Source organism: Protopterus annectens, chromosome 2.part2 (genome assembly GCF_019279795.1).
Source record: "Protopterus annectens isolate FY-2018-M chromosome 2.part2, PAN1.0, whole genome shotgun sequence".
Taxonomy (NCBI): domain Eukaryota; kingdom Metazoa; phylum Chordata; order Ceratodontiformes; family Protopteridae; genus Protopterus; species Protopterus annectens.
The window spans coordinates 920,170,813-920,191,837 of NC_056730.1; the positions used below are offsets into that span (position 1 = coordinate 920,170,813).

Genomic DNA, 21,025 nt, shown 5'->3' on the forward strand with positions numbered 1-21,025 from the left:
GCAGAGGGGCAAGCCCCTTGCACCCCCCACACTCCCTGAAAATTATATATACCAACTCTTACAGTGAGGAAATGACTTAATTCCCTGTTCTTCACTGAACCACAATCTCCGTTCATAGTGCCAAACTCAGATAATCGACCTACAACTACCCATTTGATGTAGTGTAGTTGATGTTTTCTGGTTCAGCATTTTGCCTATTGGAAAAGTGCCTTTCGACCACATGCCAGTCGAGCACAGGCACTTCAGTAATTCAGTAGTAAACCCAAGGCTAATTAGCGTATGCCTGTCCTCTGGAATGCCTCATTAGCATTTAACACGACCAGGAAAACAGCCCTCCGTGGTGCTGCATTTTTTTATGTTGATACATTGCGGTAAGGCTGTCTCTGAATTACAGAAGGTTACTACAAGGTATTCACTTTTTGCACGCCTTGTGTTATAACCTTTTTGAATTCTCCTAGAATGTATGCTTGATCAACACATTTTGTATTTCTTGCATAAAAAATGTATAGATGTAATGTGGCAAGACCCATAAACTCTTTTACCTTAATTTACTTCTGCAGTTGTTAGAGAAACATGTAATAGCAGTTGGATTCTTTCTTTAACATTTCATTAAAATAGTGCTGCTGTACTATCTCTACTGGAATTTAGTGATATTTGTACATTTTAGAATTCGTACAATGTATTTGGTCAGAATTATAATGCTTTGCTGACAGTTGTCTGATGTTGTTTCCCACTGTGTTTTTAAGCAGTAACATCTGAAATGCATTTTTTTTTGCAGTGAAATCAATGCTCGATTGGATGCTGTATCAGAAGTTCTTAAAGCAGAATCATGTGTTTTAGTCCAGATACAAAACCTGTTGTACAAACTGCCTGATTTAGAACGGGGACTCTGTAGCATATATCATAAGAAGGTAACTTTGAAATTATTTGCTGGAGATTTCTTAAACACAGTACCAATTTCAGATAAAAGTCTTTGACTTTGAGACCACCTTGTAACCCACTAACCATTTTGTATTTTGTATATTTAATTTAAAATGGATTTTTAGTTTTTAATGATGGTGCTACTTTTGCTTGCAATTTTTTTTTTTCATTTGTGGCAAAAATGTAAGCATAAGCTCATTTGGCACTGTTTTTAATTGAATAACATTCTAAGTTATGTAACAAACATTTCTTCATCAGTTTAGCTTCCAAAATATATTTATTTTCTTGTAATGGTGAGCGAAAAAGGTGTTTCACTCTGTACTTTAATATGATAAAAAAAGTCTTAAGCTTTGCCATTTTTTGCTTATATATTTGGTGTTGGTTAAGGCACACAAGAAGAACAAAGCTGTCAAATTATGGGATTTCAGCATTTATTTCCCGTTGAGCTGTTCTTCACTGTTACTGTTTGAAATATTCAGATGGTTGAGTCCCACATGCATTTTACCTAATTTCCAGCCTTCATTTCCATGTTGGTTTATGCTTTTGGACGTAATGTTTTCTGCATTCTGCAATCTTTATGAATAGTTTTTAAAATGAAGCACAGTTTTCTGATGTTCATCGTGCATACAGCTGCAGTCATAACAGATGGGTTCTCCTGCCGTCAGGCGGGTCCTCGGTCGGCCGAATTCCAAAGTCTAGGTCCGGCGTCAGTTGTCGTCGCTTCTTCCCTGACGTCAGTGCGACAGGGGTATAAAGGAACCAGCCGACGCCCTTTTCTTCAGTCTTTCTTGCCGCGCGGTGCCCGAAGCAGAAGCAGTTCGCAAGTGCCAGTCGGCCAGCTCCTGAGATTACGAAAATTTGGAAACCAAGTCTTCTTAAAGCTAAGTACCCGTTGAAACTTTTCTTGCCTCAGACCGATGTCAGACAAAGTTAATAATTGTATTTCGTGTGGGAAGCAAATACCGCATAAGGATTTCCATTCCCTCTGTATACCTTGTTTAGGCCCAGACCACGACGTCTCGGTCTGTCGCACTATTAAGCGTCGGGCAGAGTTCGCCCAGCATTATTTTGGGAAAGCATTTAACTATACTATGTCGTCGGATACTCCGACTCCGGTTTTGTCTAAAAAACGCAAAGACAAGGACCGACACATGAGGTCCGCGGCCTCTACCGACACCACGCCAAAGCCGACTACACGTGGTCCAGTTCTCAGCGAGGCGCCTACGCAGCCCCTGACTACCGACGACACTTCTTTGACAGTGTCTCCTGTGCCCGAGGTCGCAGGCTCCTCGGCCCACACCCCGACTACAGATACCAAAGCCACTCTTGGCATTGAAACTCAGAATGTGGACAGGTCCACCTCCACTCAAGGTGTCTTCAGACCTTCCTCTTCTTTCTCCATCAAGGCTTTCACAAAGTCTAAAGCTACCATGCACTCTAAGAGAGCAGCTACACAGGGCCCATCTCCAGGCCCCATGCCTAAGAAACAGATGCTTAAAATGGCTGAGGATTTAATTACTCTTATCAGAGGTTCTCAGCCCCCACCGGACAAAAGGCCCAGAGTGGAGGAAGATTCCCCCTCCTCTGATCAGGGCTCCATTATTTCAGAGCACTGTGATGATCAGGAACATTCTTACTCCCCCTTTGAAGACTCTGATGCGGAGGAGTCCATCCCTTCTGTATCCCCCCCCCCCCCTGAGGATTACTCATTTGGGGAAACTTTACATACCTTAAGGGAACACTTCCACTGGGAAGGCCAGGATTATTCAGATTCCAAGAAAAGGCTCAGGGAATTTCTCTTGCTACCTCAGCACAAACCTCTGGCTATACCTCCTGTCTTGGACATCCTAGATGATGTTTACTCGGAGGCCTGCCTTAACCCGGACTCTCTGCCTCCAGCTCCAGTTAAGCCTGACAGGTACTACAGGGTTCCTGACTCACACCAATTTCTATACAAAAGCCATGCTGCTGACCCAGAAACCATCTCACAGGGCCCCAAGGGAGTTAAGGCCTCCATTGCTAAAAATCCATTGCCTTCCGAGAGAGATTCCAGATCCTTAGAAAGGTGGGGAAAAAAGGTATATACCTCGGCTACCTTATCCATGAGGGCCTTAAACTGTCAGTTTCATATGCTAAAATACCAACAGTTTTTGTTATCACAATTGAAAAGTAAAATGTCACAACCTGAACAACCAGACTTGAAGGAGTTGCAGGATTTGATGCATAGTGCAGAACAAGTGGGTAAGCATACCTTGCAATGTGGTTTTGATGCTCTAGAGGCCTCATGTAGAGCTGCTGTTACAGGATCAGTCATACGTAGGCATGCCTGGCTCAAGGAACAAGCCTTGCCTGATCATATCAAAGCTAAATTACTAGACGCCCCTCTTCAAAAGGATGTACTATTTGGTGCTAATGCTGAAGAGGTATTAAGGAAAATGGAGGAAAAGGCTAAATCAATGCAAACTGTGAAAGAATTTCTACAGGTTCAACCCCCACGTTTTAGTAGAAATTGGCCTTCCAAACACTGGTCCTTTCCTGCCATAGACAGATCCCAAAGAGGCAGATACAGGCGCCCGAGGGCAGAGGACAATCCCAAGGATCGTTTAGAGGCAGACAATGGCAAGCTCCTACACAAAGAGGTGGTGAGGACAACTCAATCTTTCAGAAAGCAAACGCGATGACTTTCCCCTTTGCATGCCAACCAGGTCTCAAATGGCAGCTCCTTTAGGAGGAAAGCTGGCATTATTTTCAAAAAATTGGCATATTATCACAAAGGACAAATGGATCCTGGACATTATAAAGAGAGGCTACAAATTCCATTTTCACACCCTTCCAAAAATGAGAGGCATGCCAAACCTGCCACACAATCAAAGGGCAGAGGCACAAAGGCAAATTACAGATCTCATAAACATGAAAGCTATTCAAGAGGTACCTACAATGAACAAGGTCAAGGTTTTTATTCCAGGCTATTTCTGGTGCCAAGGAAGGGAAAAGATTGGAGACCTATTTTGGATCTATCCATCCTAAACACATTTCTACTCGTACCAAAATTCAAGATGCTCACTCAACAGTAACTTCTTCCCATGCTGGGCAAGGAGTCTTGGCTGGTAACATTAAACCTCAAGGAGGCATACCTGCATGTCCCAATCAGACAAAATTGCAGAAGGTACCTCAGATTTCTTGCAGGTTCAACCCATTATCAATTCTCTGCATTGCCCTTTGGCTTATCTACTGCGCCCAGAGTATTCACGAAATGCCTGGCATCAGTAATTGCCTACTGCAGACTTCAAGGGATACAAATATACCCCTATTTGGACGACTGCCTGATCCAAGCGGACAGCAAGCACATTCTTCTGAAACATCTGGCTTATGTAATAATTTTATTGAACTCTGTGGGATACACAGTCAACAAAAAGAAATCAAGACTAATACCCTCTCGGAAGATAATTTTCCTGGGTGCCAATTTGGACACAAACACCCAGATGGCCTACCTCACGCCAGAGAAGCAGGGGCAACTAATTCAATACTTCAGAACACTAGCAAATTGCACCAGGCTGACTGCAAGGAAAATCCTGCAGGCTCTGGGATTCATGGCATCTTGCATCTTACTAATCCCATGTGCAAAGCTGCATATGAGGAAACTACAATGGTACCTGAAAAACATATGGTCTCAACACAGCCACAGTTTGGAAACAATAATACCACTAATTCCATGTCTGCAAAAGGAATTTCTGTGGTGGGCTCAAGCATGTCAAACAAACACAGGTCTTCCATTCAGCAAGCCTCAAGCAAATCAAGTCATCACAACAGACGCCTCGGACTACGCCTGGGGGGCGCACATGACAGATCGGTGCATTCAGGGCAAATGGTCCCAAAAAGAGAAGCACCTTCATATCAATCAAAAAGAAATGCTAGCAGTAATAAATGCTATTATAGCCTTCAAGGACCTTCTACAACCAGGTCAACTATTGATAAGAACGGACAACACCACAGTTATGTGGTACATAAACAAACAGGGAGGAACACATTCTTACCCCCTATGCAGACTGGCCATGTCACTTTGGAACATGGCCATGGACTTACAAATGGAACTACAAGCACAGTACTTGCCAGGCAAGGAAAACACGCTGGTAGACAACCTAAGCAGGAATATGACAGATCCACACGAATGGAAATTGCATCCAAAAGTTTTTACAGAAATAATCCAAGAATGGGGAAGGCCAGACATAGATCTCTTTGCCTCCCACAAGAATCATCAATTGACAAAATTCTGCTGAAGGATCTTCCATCCAAAGGCCTGGAGGGTGGATGCTCTCTCTTTCAGTTGGACATCAATGACAGTTTATGCCTTCCCACCTCTTCCTCTGCTGCCCAAAGTTCTATTAAAGACCAGAGCAGACAGACCAAAGATGATTCTCATTGCTCCGGACTGGCCAAGGCAACACTGGTACCCACTCCTGAGGAGCCTGACGCATTCCCCACCATGGACCCTGCCTCTAATGCCTCTTCTTCTGACTCAGCACAGTTTCAAAACTCTTCACAGCCAGCTAAAAACAATCTAGCCGCATGGAAGATTCCTTAGCATCACAACAGGCCCTACTCTCCAAGGAGGTGCAGGATGTCATTTTGGAGGCCAGAAGGCCATCAACTAGAAAAGCTTACTTCGCAAAATGGAAACGTTTTTGTGTCTGGAATGAGAAAAAGGGCCAGGATCCTGGAAAACTGAATTTACCTCAAATACTACAATATTTGGCTGAACTGCTAAGCAGTGGACTTTCTTTCTCCTCCATCAAAATCCATGCCTCAGCCATTTCTGCAGAATACAACACTGATCCACCTTTATTCTGTCACCCTCTCTTAAGACAGTTCCTCAGAGGGGCTAAGAATTTAAGGCCTCCAAGGAAACAACCAATACCTGCTTGGGATCTTAATTTCATTCTGGAAAAACTGACCTTGCCTCCCTTTGAGCCAGCTGCCTCATCAGATTTGCAATATTTGTCCTGGAAAACAGCTTTCCTTCTGGCTATCACCTCAGCTCGTAGAGTTTCAGAACTACAGGCTCTCATGGCTGTCCAGCCTTTTATCATCTTCCATCAGGACAGAGTTTCATTATGAACCAACCCTTCCTTTATGCCTAAAGTGGTATCCAGGGTAGCTTTAAATCAGGCCATACATTTACCTACTTTTTATCCTAATCCTCAAAACAAAGGGGAGAGATTACTACATTCCCTGGACATCCACAGACAACTGCGTTATTATTTGGACAGAACAAAGCCTTTCAGAAAATCAGAACAGCTCTTTGTGGCCTATGCGGTAGGAGCTCAGGGGAAGCCAATTTCCAAACAGACAATCTCAAAATGGATAGCCCACTGCATACGCTTTTGCTATTCCTTTCATGGCAAAACTGTTCCTACAGGCATTAGAAGTCATTCCACCAGGGCCACAGCCACCTCTGCAGCCTTCCTCAGAGGAGTCCCTACCAAGGATATTTTGGAAGCAGCCACTTGGAGTTCTGTGCATACCTTCTCCAAGCACTACAACCTACCATTATACTCCAAATCTAGAGCAGGCTTTGCCACTGCAGTCTTGCAGGGCATTTTGGCTCCTCCTAGTTCCACCTAGTGCCTTCCACCCCTTTCTTAGCTTTGGGATTCTACCCATCTGTTATGACTGCAGCTGTATGCACGATGAACATAGTACAGTTTTGTACCTACCATAAATGTAGATGTTCGAGTGCTAATACAGCTGCAGTCCAGGTTTCCCTCCCTCCTTCCCCTCTTGGGACAGGCCTATAGGCTAACACATCCTCATACAACCTGATTGGGGTATTCATTTATGATGTATTTGCTTGCAACTACTGTATTTTGATTATATTGCACTGCATTATCACACAAATTTATGTATTGCCTTCCTTCTGGGGGCACCTGACATCTGGGGCAAGAAAAACTGAAGATAATGGCGTCGGCTGGTTCCTTTATACCCCTGTCGCACTGACGTCAGGGAAGAAGCGATGACAACCGATGCCGGACCTAGACTTTGGAATTCGGCCGACCGAGGACCCGCCTGATGGCAGGAGAACCCATCTGTTATGACTGCAGCTGTATTAGCACTCGAACATCTACATTTATGGCAGGTACAAAACTGTACTTTGTGGCTTGTCTTTTTATCTTTAAAAAAATGCTAGGATTCTGTGCACTTTCCTCTGAAGATAATCTATGATGCCTTGTCCTGATATCACTGAATATAGGCAGTGGATTTGTTACTTTAAAAGGAGGATGATATTTGTTTGTTTCTTTTTTTCTGGTATTTCCCATTCCAATTATTATTATCTATTGATGTGACTGGGTTTTACTGGCAGCATTGGATGAAATCCTTGATGTCCTTCATGGATGCATCTGCAGTCATAACAAGTGGGTTGTCCTGTCGTCAGGCAGCCCTGCAGTCGGCCGGATTCCAAAGTCCGGGTCCGGCCTCGGCTGATGTCGCACTCCACCCGACGTCATCTCTGTTGGTCTTCGGGTATAAAAGCATCAGCCGACGCCATTTTCCCCAGTCTTTCTTGCCGCGTGGCGCCCGAAGCAGAAGCTGTTCGCAAGTGCCGGTCGGTCGGATCCAGAGATTACTTCTACCGAATACTACTTCGAAGACTTCTAAAGCTAAGTAACCCGTTGGGGACTCTTTCTTGCCTCAGCCGATGTCAGAAAAAGTTAACAATTGTTTAACCTGTGGGAAACAAATACCTCATAAAGATTTCCACTCTTACTGTCTGCCTTGTTTAGGCCCAGCCCACGGCGTAGCAGCCTGTTCGCCTGTGCCTCTTTCAACCGAGCAACGCTTAGGCGTCGGTCGGAGTTTGCAGAACAGTTTTCGGTTCTGATTTTGCGTACATTATGCCGTCGGATCCTCCGACTACCCCCAAAAAACGCAAAGATAAAGACCGACACTCGCGGTCCGCGGTTTCGGCCGAAACCACGGTTAAGCAAACCGAGTGTCTCGGTTTCGCCGAAACCGAGAAAACTGCTCAAAGTACAGCTGAACCTATTCTTACAACTGAGGCCCCTGCTACAACTCTTGAATCGACCTCAGAAATTTTACCCACTCACGGTGGTTGACTTATCAGACACCATCCTTGGATGTCTCTACCCCAGCACGTGGTGCTGCTAGGCCTCCAGCTGCCATGTCCATTAAGGCCTTCGCCAGGGCTAAAGCAGCCAAGACTACTAAAACAGTGCCTGTTAAACCCCCGACATCCAGGCCCTCTTCTAGTTCTCAAATGCTTTCTTTGGCAGAAGATTTAATTTCTTTAATTAGAGGATCTCAATCTCACCCAGACAGGGCCTCTCAGCCCCAGAGAAGAGACCTAGGGCAGAGCCCCTGAGCCAGTGTCTTCTGATAATTCTGCTGATGAATCAGACATAACTGACCAGCCTGAGGCTCCTTCTCCAATTTTGAAGATTCTGATGCTGAAGAATCCATTCCAGCTGCTTCCCACCAGAAGAATTCTCCTTTGGGGAAACCTTGCATGCCATGCGAGAACAGTTCCAATGGCAGCAACAGGATTTTTCAGACTCCAGAAAAAGACTTAGGACCTTTCTGCACCTCCCACAGCACAGGCCCTTAGCTATACCTCCTGTTCTCTCTGTGGTGGATGATGCTTTCAATGATGTTTGCTCCGCTCCAGATTCTTTACCCCCAGCCCCTGCCAAACCAGACAGATTTTACAGGGTGCCAGATACTCATCACCACTTGCAGACCCAGAAACTATATCCCAGGGTCCCAAGGCAGTAGCCGCGACCACAGCTAAAAACCCTATTCCTTCTGAAAGGGAAGCAAGGTCACTAGACAGATGGGGTAAAAGGTCTACACTTCAGCTACTCTCTCAGCTAGAGCTTTAAACTGTCAGTTTCACATGATACAATACCAAGAGTTTATGCTTGATCAGTTAACTAAAAAACTAACCACTGATGAATCTCTTGATAAGAAATATGTATTAGAGATGGTAAATAACATACAACAGGTTAGCAACCATTCCTTAAAATGTGGCTATGATGCACTGGAGGCTTCATTTAGATCAGCCATGACAGGCACAGTGATAAGAAGGCATGCATGGCTAAAGGAACAAGCTTTACCGGATCATGTTAAAGCTAAGTTGCTAGATGCTCCTATGGACAAGACAAGTTTGTTTGGTACACCTGCCCAGCAGGTTATGAAGAAAATGGAAGAAAAGGCAAAATCAGTTCAAACTGTTAAAGATTTCTTGCAGGTTCAACCCCCAAGGTTTAGCAGGAACTGGCCTGCCAAAAATTGGTCCTTTCCAGACTCCACAAAATTTCAAAGGGGCAGGAATAGACGTTCCAGAGGCAGAAACCAATCCAGAGGAGGTGCCTACAGAGGACGACAGTGGCAAGGTAACAACAGAGGCACAGACACAGCCACTGCCACTACATCAGCACAACCACAGTGACTTAATCCTAAATCCGCCTACCAGGGAACAAATAGCAGCTCCTCTAGGCGGAAAGTTAACCTTATTTTCAAAGAACTGGCACTACATAACAAAAGACAAGTGGATTTTACAAACCATACATCAAGGTTACCGGTTTCACTTCCACACTTTACCAGTCAAAAGAGGAATGCCAAATCTACCTCCAAATCAAAAACAGAGGCTCTACGCCAGATAATGGAGTTATCAAACATGAGAGCTGTGGAAAGAGTGCCAACAGCAGAACAAGGAAAGGGGTTCTACTCCAGACTATTCCTAGTTCCAAGAAAGGAAAAAGTTGGAGACCAATTCTCGACCTGTCCACCTTAAATACATACATCATTGTCCCAAAATTCAAAATGCTGACCCTACAGCAACTTCTTCCCATGCTGGGCAAGGAGTCTTGGCTGGTAACTCTAGATCTCAAGGAGGCATACCTGCACGTCCCCATTCGACCAATCTGCAGAAGATACCTCAGATTTCTTGCAGGATCAGAGCACTATCAATTCTCAGCATTGCCCTTTGGCTTATCTACTGCGCCCAGAGTATTCACAAAATGCCTGGCATCAGTAATCGCCATTGCAGACTACAGGAATTCAAATTTACCCATACCTGGACGACTGCCTGCTACAAGGGGACAACAAAAGCAAGCTGACAACAGATTTACAAAGGGTCATTTACTTGCTACAAGGACTGGGATACACAGTCAATTTACAAAAGTCAAGGCTGATACCATCCCAAACAAGGACATTCTTGGGCGGAATTGGACACAGTACAACAAATGGCATTCCTGACTACAGAAAAACAAAAGAACTTCCTCTTTACTTCTTGGCACTAACAAAACTGAACAAGTTAACAGCAAGAAAAGTTCTGCAGGCCTTGGGCTTCATGGCATCATGCATAATCTTGGTCCCATTTGCCAGACTACATATGAGAAACTACAGTGGTACCTAAAGAATTTATGGTCCCAACACAGACACAGTCTAGAAACAGAAATCCCACTAATTCCATGCTTAAAACAGGAGTTCCTATGGTGGGCTCAGGCATGCCAGTCAAACCCAGGCCTACCCTTTCGCAGATGTCAACCAAGCCAGACCATCACAACAGACGCTTCAGACCTAGGATGGGGGGCCCACATGCTGGACAAATGCGTGCAAGGATTGTGGACACAGGATCAACTTCACCTGCACATCAATCTAAAAGAAATGCTGGCAGTAAAACTGGCAATCCAAAAGTTCAAACCATTTCTCAAAGAGGGCCAGTTGATGATAAGGACAGACAACACCACAGTCATGTGGTACATCAACAAACAGGGAGGCACTCATTCATACCCCTATGCAGAATGACCTTGGAGCTGTGGACCCTGGCACTCAGCTACAACATTCAGTTACAGGCAATATTTGTACCGGGAAAGACAATACTCTAGCAGACATATTAAGCAGAACCACCCGGATGCCCACGAATGGAAGCTGCACCCGGACATCTTCAAGACCATCTCGAAGAAATGGGGAATGCCACAGATAGACCTATTCGCATCACCTCTCAATCACCAGCTCAAAAAATTCTGCACAAGGACATTCCACCCACTAGCATGGAAAGTGGACTCACTCTCCTTCAACTGGAAAGGCCTAACAGCATATGCATTCCCACCTCTTCCTTTGATACACAAGGTACTACTAAAAATCAAGGAAGAACGTCCAAGGATAATCCTGATAGCTCCAAACTGGCCAAGACAACACTGGTACCCACTACTGAAGAGCATGTCTCGGAACAATATGTGGCCAATACCCTGATGCCTTTGATGTTAACTCAGAACAACTACAGCATCATACATCCAAACCTAAACGCTGCAACTGACTGCATGGAACATCACATAGCAGCAGCTAATCCAGAACTTTCCCAAAGAGTTAAAGACATTATTCTTGAAGCACGCAGACCTTCAACAAGAAGGAACTATGCTGGAAAATGGAAAAGGTTTGTCATTTGGAGTACGGAAAGAGGAAAAGATGTGTCAAACATAGATATGCCTAACATTCTGGAGTATCTGGCGAACTTCTTCATTCAGGCCTGTCCTACTCCTCCATCAAGATACATGCATCAGCTATTTCAGCAGAATACAGCTTTGATCCACCTGTTTTTCGCACCCTTTGCTCAGGCAGTTCCTCAGAGGAATCAAGAATGTAAAACCTCCAAGGAAACCACCATTACCAGCTTGGGATTTAAACTTTGTGCTTGAAAAGTTGACACTATCACCCTTTGAACCAGCAGCAACAGCAGACCTACAACACCTGTCATGGAAAACTGCTTTCCTACTGGCAATTACTTCAGCAAGGAGGGTTTCAGAACTACAGGCCTTAATGGCAGTGCAACCCTTCCTAATCTTCCACCAAGATAGAGTGTCCATGAGGACTAATCCTACATTTATGCCCAAGGTGGTATCCAGAGTGTCTTTAAACCAGGCAATCCACCTACCTACCTTCTTTCCCAACCCACAAAACAGAAGGGAAAGAATACTGCATACCTTGGATGTACATAGACAGCTACGCTACTACTTGGACAGAACAAAAAATAGCAGAAAGACTGACCAACTTTTTGTAGCCTATGCAACAGGAAGGAAGGAAAAGCTATTTCCAAACAGACAATCTCCAAATGGATAGGAAATTGCATACGATACTGTTACTCCTTCCATGGAAAACCAATTCCACAGAACATAAGACCTCATTCTACAAGGGCAACAGCCACTACCACAGCCTTCTTACGAGGAGTGGCAACCAAAGACATTATTGAGGCGGCTACTTGGACCTCCGTGCATACATTTGCCAAGCATTATAATTTGCCTCTATATTCCAGATCCCGAGCAGGGTTTGCCACTGCTGTACTGCAAGGGATCCTAAACACACCATAATCTACTTTTATCCTCCTCCCTAGTTGGCTATGGTATTCTACCCACTTGTTATGACTGCAGATGCATCCATGAAGGACATAGTACAGTTTTGTACCTACCATAAATGTAGATGTCCGAACTGGATAGCATCTGCAGTCAGGATTACCCTCCCTCCTTCTCCTCTGTGGTACTCCTAGGGTGTTTACCCTCCTAATAGCTAGCTGTTGGGGGGGAGTCTTTTATAGTGTATTTGTTTGTATATATGTACATATATGCTTATTGTTGTGTTTACCTCTATCTATTTGGAAACCTTGGCATCTATCCAAATTTTAGCCTGCAAGAGGGCTACTGGCATCTGGGGCAAGAAACACTGAGGAAAATGGCGTCGGCTGATGCTTTTATACCCGAAGACCAACAGAGATGACGTCGGGTGGAGTGCGACATCAGCCGAGGCCGGACCCGGACTTTGGAATCCGGCCGACTGCAGGGCTGCCTGACGACAGGACAACCCACTTGTTATGACTGCAGATGCTATCCAGTTCGGACATCTACATTTATGGTAGGTACAAAACTGTACTTTATACACTGGGTCCTCAAGGGACTTCTTAATTCTGTGGTTTTTTTTTTGGTCCCAGTAACTCCTCCCTGACCACAAACTTCTAGTCTGCTTAATAATCATACTGATGCTAGCCATCTACCTCCAGTGTTAAACTTTGTGGGTATGGGATGTTCCCTTAGAGAGAAAAAGAGACTGAATTCCACAGGACTGGTTGGTCCAGAGTTATGATGCTGGAGTGAATTTTTTTTTTTTTTTGAGAACAAGCTGTTCTGTGTGCTGGGCAGGAAGTGTTCATTTTGCTTTAAAACTGCATGGCATGAAGTTGGACATTTCTTGAACTCCCCCCATTTCATCATTTGTTTCCACTTTGATTTATAATTTTCTGCTTGTGTTATGCATGTGAATCTTAACTGTGTAGTTCTAAGGTATCCCTTCAAATCAGGAAATCACAAACCATCTTGTTCTGTTGTGAGAATCAAATTATTCCACTTAACTCTTGTCATCTTCCCCTCCAAAGGAAGTCCTTCACCTCTTTATTAGCAATTCTACATGAAGTCTCTTCTGATAAATAAATATATGCTTGAACAGGTATATAAAACTAAAGGGACTAAAAACATTTTCACTTCTTTATCTTACTGTCCATATCCATTGATAAGCTTTTCTTTCCTTAGTGTTTATATTTATTTATTTATTGACATTTAATTGTATGTATGTATATATACATATATGACATGTAATATATTTTACTTGTTCTCTGCCCTTAGTTGCCATAACAGAATCATTTTAACCCATACGCCTAAATATTTCATCTTATTTGCCATTCATGTGTAGATACATAGTTTACCTCTGTAGCTTTTATTTTATCTTCAATAATTTTATATTTACAACATCAAAATGTCCTTTTCTGGATTTTTCCAAGTGCAAAATAATATGTGCAAATTTGTGAACCCCTTATTTTCTTCGCCACTGGCTCTAAATATAAAAGGGAAAGAGGAAACCACTGCCCTTTTCCTCTATTCAGGCACAACTTGTTGGAGAGGAACCCTCCAACCTTAATTTTTTTTTTTACCTATGATCCTTCTTATATCCTACTAATTAACCCTATTTTTCTGTCAGGGGAATGAAAATATTGCCATTGCCATTATCATAAAATCCCAGCTGGATCTATCAAATGCTTTCTCTGTATTAAGTCCCCCCAACAATTGCAGCTGTTTGTTATTTTTTGCTTCTGTATCATTAGTGTTCTGTTTATCTCAGCAAATCCACATTGATACCGTTGCCATTTTGTTAGTGGTATAGATGTAACTACTTTATAATCATTTGCTCAGCCAATATATTTGAAAGCGTATTCTGTACGGAATTTTTAAAGTCTGCCAACTCATTACACTCCTAAAACTTATGCTCCCAGTTACTTGTTTCTTCCCCATCAACATTAGCCATCTATTAGAGGAAAAATTCTTTGGAGTCTGCTTGGAGTATAAAAATATCCATGCAAACACTTCCAAGCTAAACTCATAAATCTTACAGACTGCTGCGGATTTGGGAGCCGTACATATGTCTTCACATTATTATATTAAAATTTTTCTTGTGAATTGCTTATCCAGACTATCTTCCCATTTTTTTTCTAATTTCCTCTTATTGGCTGCTGTAGTTATCGCACAATATATATTTGATATACCCTACTAATTATTCCTTTTTTAACAGCAGCTTTGTTGTAGATTCAACTAAAACCTCTATCAGAGTAGATCTTTCACTTTTGATTCCCCTATCCCTTTCTGTTAGCCTGTACTCAAATATCAATCCCTCAAAGGGAAGGCAGTCTCTAGTCTAGCAGTCCAAATGTCTTCTTAGCTATTCCCATTCTTGTACCTTTCCCTTGGTAGTTATTTGCTTTCAGTACCTTGGTTTCTTTGCCAGTTTTCCAGCCCACTCTTGCCTTTTCTGTGTACCTCTAATTGCAGTCATCCTTATTGGCAAAATTTTTCTCCATTCTCATGTAACTTTAGTTCTTAGAATGCTTTTTGCTACTTTATGAAGATAATATTCTGTATTTCTGCTGTTATTCTCTTTAAGGATCTGACATCTGAAATCCCTCTCTTTCCTTATTTCTAGAATCCCCCCACCGCTTCATCATACCTTTCCACTTTAAATTATAGCTTTTGGCTTGTATTATGTATATAAGGGGTGCACTTTACTTCAGCAAAAAAAATTTTCTTCGAACCTTTTGTTGAACTCGATTTGTCGAAGCCTCAATGTGTTGAATATTAGTTTAAGTGATTTTTTCCCCTAGGGGAAAATGCTTGGCCATCATCAGGAATTTGCCCTTTTCCCAACTGTAGTATAATTTCATTGTTGGTATATTTAGTTAGGGGAGGTGTGGGGTGCTCAGCCCCCCACCTGGGTGGGATTTGAATTTTTGTGACACTTGTTAGTTTGCCAAGTGTTTTTTTCCACTGGGAAAAAATTTGCTGAAATTAATGTTTGATGGATTGTGGCTTTGACAAATAGAGTTCAGTAAAAAGATGTTTGACTAATATTTTTTTGCTGAAGTGATATAGACCCATATATAAGCCTTAACTGTGTAGCTCTAAAATATCCATTTAAATCATGGCCTCCTAAACAACCTTATTATATTGGAAGGATCAGCTTATCCCACTTATCCCCGTATACTCTTTCCCTCCCAGATAAATTCCTTCAACTGTTTATTCGTTATTGTCCACAACTTCTCCCCAGGATAAAAAAAAATTGCCTGACCAGTTTATAAAACTAAAGGGACTAAAAACATTTTCATTGCTTGTACCTTGCTATCCTTATCCTTAAACAAGAGCTTCAAGTTTCTCAGTGTTTGTATTATCTTTTGTTTTGTCTCTTTCAACATATCCTTATCTGCCATAGCAGCATTATTTTTAATCCACCCTATGTGTGGGTGCCTAGTTTACAGCTATAGCTTTTGTTTTATCTTTATTAATTTTATATCCCGAAAATACTTGACATTGTCTCACAGTGTTCCACAACACAGATCTCCTGTTCTAGTTTTGTCAGATACAAAATAATATTGTTTGCCGATAAAGCCAATTTTTCTTGATTACCATACAATTATATCCTGGAATTTCTGATTCCTGCATTTCTTTGCCAGTTGCTCTAAATATAAAGCAAATAACAAAGGAGAAAGAGAACACTCCTGCCTGGTTCCTCTGTTCAGACACAAGTTATCAGAGAGGAACTCTTCTACTTTAATTTTTCCTCCGATCCCTCATATATCCTCCTAATTAACCTTATTATTGTATCAGGGAATATAAATACTTCCATTGCCCTACCTATAAAATTCCAGTTTACTCTGTGGAATGCTTTCTCTGCATGAAGCCCCAGCAGCAAGAGCTGTATTTTCTTACATTCTGTTTCTGTCTGGATCAGGGCTGTCCAACTGTGAGGCTGTCTGGGGCCACACATGTTACGTGAGCTCAGTTCGAGGGCCAAGAAAGCTTCAAACCGTACATACCATCAAATGTGGTAGTCCCATGCAACTGTTTTGTAATTAGTTGCTATAAACATAAATTCTCCAGTGGCCTGGATGTTTCACCATTACCGTACTACAGAAGAATACTCAATACAATGCAATGATTTATTAATACTGTTATCTGTTATTATTTTATGATTTTCCTGCAGAGTGCAGAATACAGGTACTGCAGAGAGCAAAACGTACATTTGCAATACAATTTACTGCTGATAATCAAAATGTAGGGAACCATCACATAATTTTAAAAACTAGCCAAGTCAGTGGTAGTGTAATCTACTAATCTAATGGGAATTTTGATGAGAGACTTTATCGCGTGCAATGGCAGTAAAGTCAACAGCAATACTTGTTTAGCTAGATGCAGGCATGCACCCAAAATGTTGCTAAGACTGTTGCATGCCTTAGATTTTATGTGTTTAACACGGAAGATGTACTTTCACAAATATAACTGCTGCCAAACATTGAACACAGTTTCAAGGCAAAGTCATGTAAGTTGGGGAAATAGTCAGTTGTAACCATCTTCCAAATGTCTTCATGCTTCACTTTCTGTGACTAGAAGAATGGATCTGCCTGCAGCTCGCATAGTTCTAGCTGGAACACTGATGGCTGCTGACTGACTGAAACTTGCATTGGGTTATTGAACAACTCCAGGTTGGGTCGAAGCTTCTTGAAGTCCTGAAATCTGTCACCAATGTCAGCTGATATGCTTTCATGAACCTCAACGTACACACGAAAGTTCGCAAACTGAATGTCCGACACGAGTTCAAAGTAAGACTTGAAGTGTATAACATCATTGTTATGCAACTAGTCTGTAAAAAGTTCTATTTTCTTGCGGAATAACTCAATGTGATCCACAAGAGTCGATACATTCTGATCTTTCCTTTGCAGTTTTAAATTCAGTGTGTTCAAATAATCTGTTATATCAGTCAAAAACGCTTTTGAGCAGAGAAAGTTGGCTTCTTGAAGTTTCAATATGAAGTAATCAGTCTTTGGAATGTTTTCTTTATTAAGAAATGACAACATTTCTTTTCTCAAAGAGAAAAACTGGGTCAAGCACTTGCCAACGCTCACCCAGCGTACATCTGAGTGAAGAGGTAAGTCTCCGTACTGTGTTTCAGACTCTTTAAGAAATGCCACAAACCAATGGTGATAGGCTTTATTGCCGCCACGGATAATATTGATGACAGCAATGACCATGTTCATAACATTGTGAAGTTTGACATAACGGCCGCAAAGGGCTTCCTGGTGTATAATACAGTGCAGGTGTACACAGTCTGTTTCATTTTGCCACAAAAGTCCTACCAAGCCAACTTTACGGCCCGTCATCGCTTTTGCCCCATCAGTTGTAATGCTTGAGGCATTTTTCAAATCCACCATACTTTTGCACTGCTGTCGTCGGTGCATTATAAATGTCAGTAGCTTTCATACCAAAATTCAACAACACTACCTCCAGTAGTTCTTCATTCATGGTGAAATTATCATCGATTGTTCTAATAAAAATAACAAGCTGACTGATATCAGCAGTGTCAGCACTTTCATCCATTGCCAATGAAGAAAAGTATTTGCATTGATCGATTATGTTTTTCATTTTTTTTTTAAGATACTCATCCAAATCAGCTACTCTCCTGCTGACTGCCTGATGAAAAAGAGAAACTGTTTCAAAATTCTTTTTCATCTTCTCATCGCCAAATGCTGTGGCCATTTCCATCGCGCAGTGCTTTACAATCTCACCATCTGTAAACGGCTTCTTACTTTTGGTCAATTCAAGACTGACAGCATAAGACGCAATGACACTTTGGGTTTGGCTTGTTGAGGGTTTAAGCATAATGTCTTTCTGCTTATTCATCTTGGTTTTCAAGTCATTAAAAATGATCAGACAGGCTTTATCCGTGTACTGGTCATACTTTTCCTTATGGTGATTTTCATAATGTCTCATCAAGTTATATTCTTTTGCGACAGTTATCAACTGCAAACAGACAATGCATTGAGGCTTAACACCGTTTTCTGCAAACAAGTACATCTCCTTCCACTGACTTTGGAATGTATGGTTCTCTGTGTTGACCTTACGCTTACCACTCATAATTATCCACTCGTCAATTAGACAAGATTTGCAGGGTCTGAAGTAATGTAAAGTACATGTAGCTGTAGCACACTACAGTAGCAGATGACTGTGTGATGTAATCATGCAATGCAAGAATCGGCGAGATAAAAAAATGAATGAAGTTGCATGTAAATGGTGAAACCTACCTAAGATAGCCAAAATTTGTCAATACATTCTGGAAATGCAAACAAAACTAATTTTTAAATTGTAAAAATTAAAAATTTGTCCTTTTTATAGATTTAAGGTTGCAAACTGGTCGTGGGCCAGATAGTAAGCCCTGGCAGGCCGCCAGTTGGACAGCCCAGCTGTGGATCATCATTATTCAATTAATATTATAATGTATGTGCCTCCCCTCCACAATACCACATTTATCAATATATATCGATATTTACAACACCTTTGCCATTCTTTTAGCTGTGTTAGACATAAATACTTAATAACCATGGTTTAAAATTGAATCAGGGTTCAATGGTTCTTTGCTGTCTTTAGGTATTACAGCCACCACAGCTTTCATACAGGATGTTGGTGTTTCCCTTTCCTTTTTAAATACTGCTAAACAAAACTTCCCGAATCTTTATCACTTTCTTCCCTTCTACCTTCCAAATTTCCAGAGGAATACCATGTATTCATAGAAACTTTGCTGCAGATTCATTTTACATCACTGCTTTTATGTCAGCTCCTCCTGTCTTAACTCGTAATTGTTGAGCCTCATCTACCTCTGACCTTGGCATACTTAGGTCATCCATAAATATTTCTATTTCCACATGTATCTGCTTTATACAAATGTTCATAAAGTTTTCAAAATATCTCTAATACCACTACAGGATTTCTGGTTATTTTTCTTGTTATAAGCTGCCTAAGTTTGGCAACAACTAATACCAATACAGGATTTCTGGTTATTTTTCTTGTTATAGGCTGCCTAAGTTTGGCAACAACCCTTTCTACTTTCTGTTGCCTAAGTCATTGTGCTAAAAGTTTTTGTGCACTGGAATTATTATTTAAAAAAGTTGCTTAATAGCAATCTTTCTAAACCCATGCGTATTATCCAGATACTCCCTTATTTTCTCTTTAGCACTCTGTCACTGCACCTCTTCTTGCTGTGTGAAATTCCCCTCAGTATGCAGTACTTTAACCTTTGTTAGCCCCTCTAAAGAATTCCTGTTACTTTTTAACCATCTCTTTTTCTTTAATTTCTGCCCTATTTTAAACTACACTTATCCTACTCACTAGCTATAACTTCTGAAGAAATTCATATTTTTACTAATTACTATTGAATGATTCCACTACCCTTTCCTTAAATTCCTCTCTTTTTAACAGGTAGGTGGGGATGTGATAGTTACTTATTTTCACTTCATTCATTGCATTTTTATATTGGTTGTTACTGGTGCGTGATCTGAAACAGTTATTGGATGTGTGTTGAAGATTTCAATTAAATGCACATGTTCCTGTGAATTATAGTTTCTCTGTAGTCTGCCCAGTTATTGTACTTTGAGGAATAATATGTAAATTCTCTTTGCATTCGTACTACTGAATTCACATCTTCCATACCAAATATTTTCATAAACCTCTTCAGAAATTTACCTTCTTTGGTTAATTTCCCTTCTAGGTCCCCCAGATACATCCTCACCTTTGTAAATCAAGTTCCAGTCTCCACATACAAGTAATATTCCCTCCTGAAAGTTGATTATTTCTCCCAAATATTTCTTAAGCTCCATAAAAAACTGTTTTAGGTGGACTATAAATACATGCTAGCATAATCCTCCCATGCCAGTAGTTCCTTACTACCCTAAATCTCCCATTGTTATCTTTTTTCCCCCCTTCTGTCACTATTGGTGCTCCTTTCCAGTTAGTACAAGAGCTCCCCATTTCCTTTGATTCTTATATTCAGCTGAATATATATCCCAAAATCCTTTCTTTATCAAATTCATATGTTCACCTATTTCCAAATGTGTCTCCTGTAGTACTGCTATTTGAGCTTTGCATTTCTAACATTGCAACTGGTCTCCCATCAAAACCCTTTCAGTTAGACAAAAGCAGTTGATTACTTCAACTCCACATTCCTAAATATCCTCAACCAACTAGCCCCCTTAAAAACTATCAGGATACATAGCAACCCCACCCCTTGGCTCCAGAAAACCACAAAAGCCCTACTTAGAGCCAGGGATAAAGCCTGGAAAACCTGGCGCCACACAAGATCACCTGCAGCCAGGTAAATCTTTTATGAGCTCCGAAACAAAGCAAAAAAGCAGGTTAAAAGCTCGATAAACAAAATTAACAAAATTACTGTATCACTCAACAAAACAAATACAGTACCAAACCTCAGAAATTCTGGGCAACAATAAATAACATCCTACAGCCTGGAAGTAGTACCACTCCCGCACGCAGTATAACAGGTACAGACCTGGACATAACATCCAGCTTTAATAACTATTTCACCTCCTCAGTTCTCAAACTCTTAAACAACATCACTTTCTCCAACACCCCACCACCACCTCAAGCCCATATCAATACCATACCTTTCACACTTAAGTCTGTTCATACCTCTGCTATCCAAAAACTCATAGCCA

General features: G+C 41.6%; 1 protein-coding gene across 1 annotated transcript in view; it reads left to right on the forward strand.

Moving 5' to 3' along the window:
* Window positions 1-21,025, forward strand: part of MSH3 (mutS homolog 3) — a 3,764,176-nt gene that overhangs the window by 1,682,837 nt on the left and 2,060,314 nt on the right. Inside the window, exon 13 of the mRNA XM_044064237.1 lies at window positions 779-911. Coding sequence (XP_043920172.1) covers window positions 779-911 — 133 coding nt within the window. The remainder of the gene's footprint in view (window positions 1-778; window positions 912-21,025) is intronic.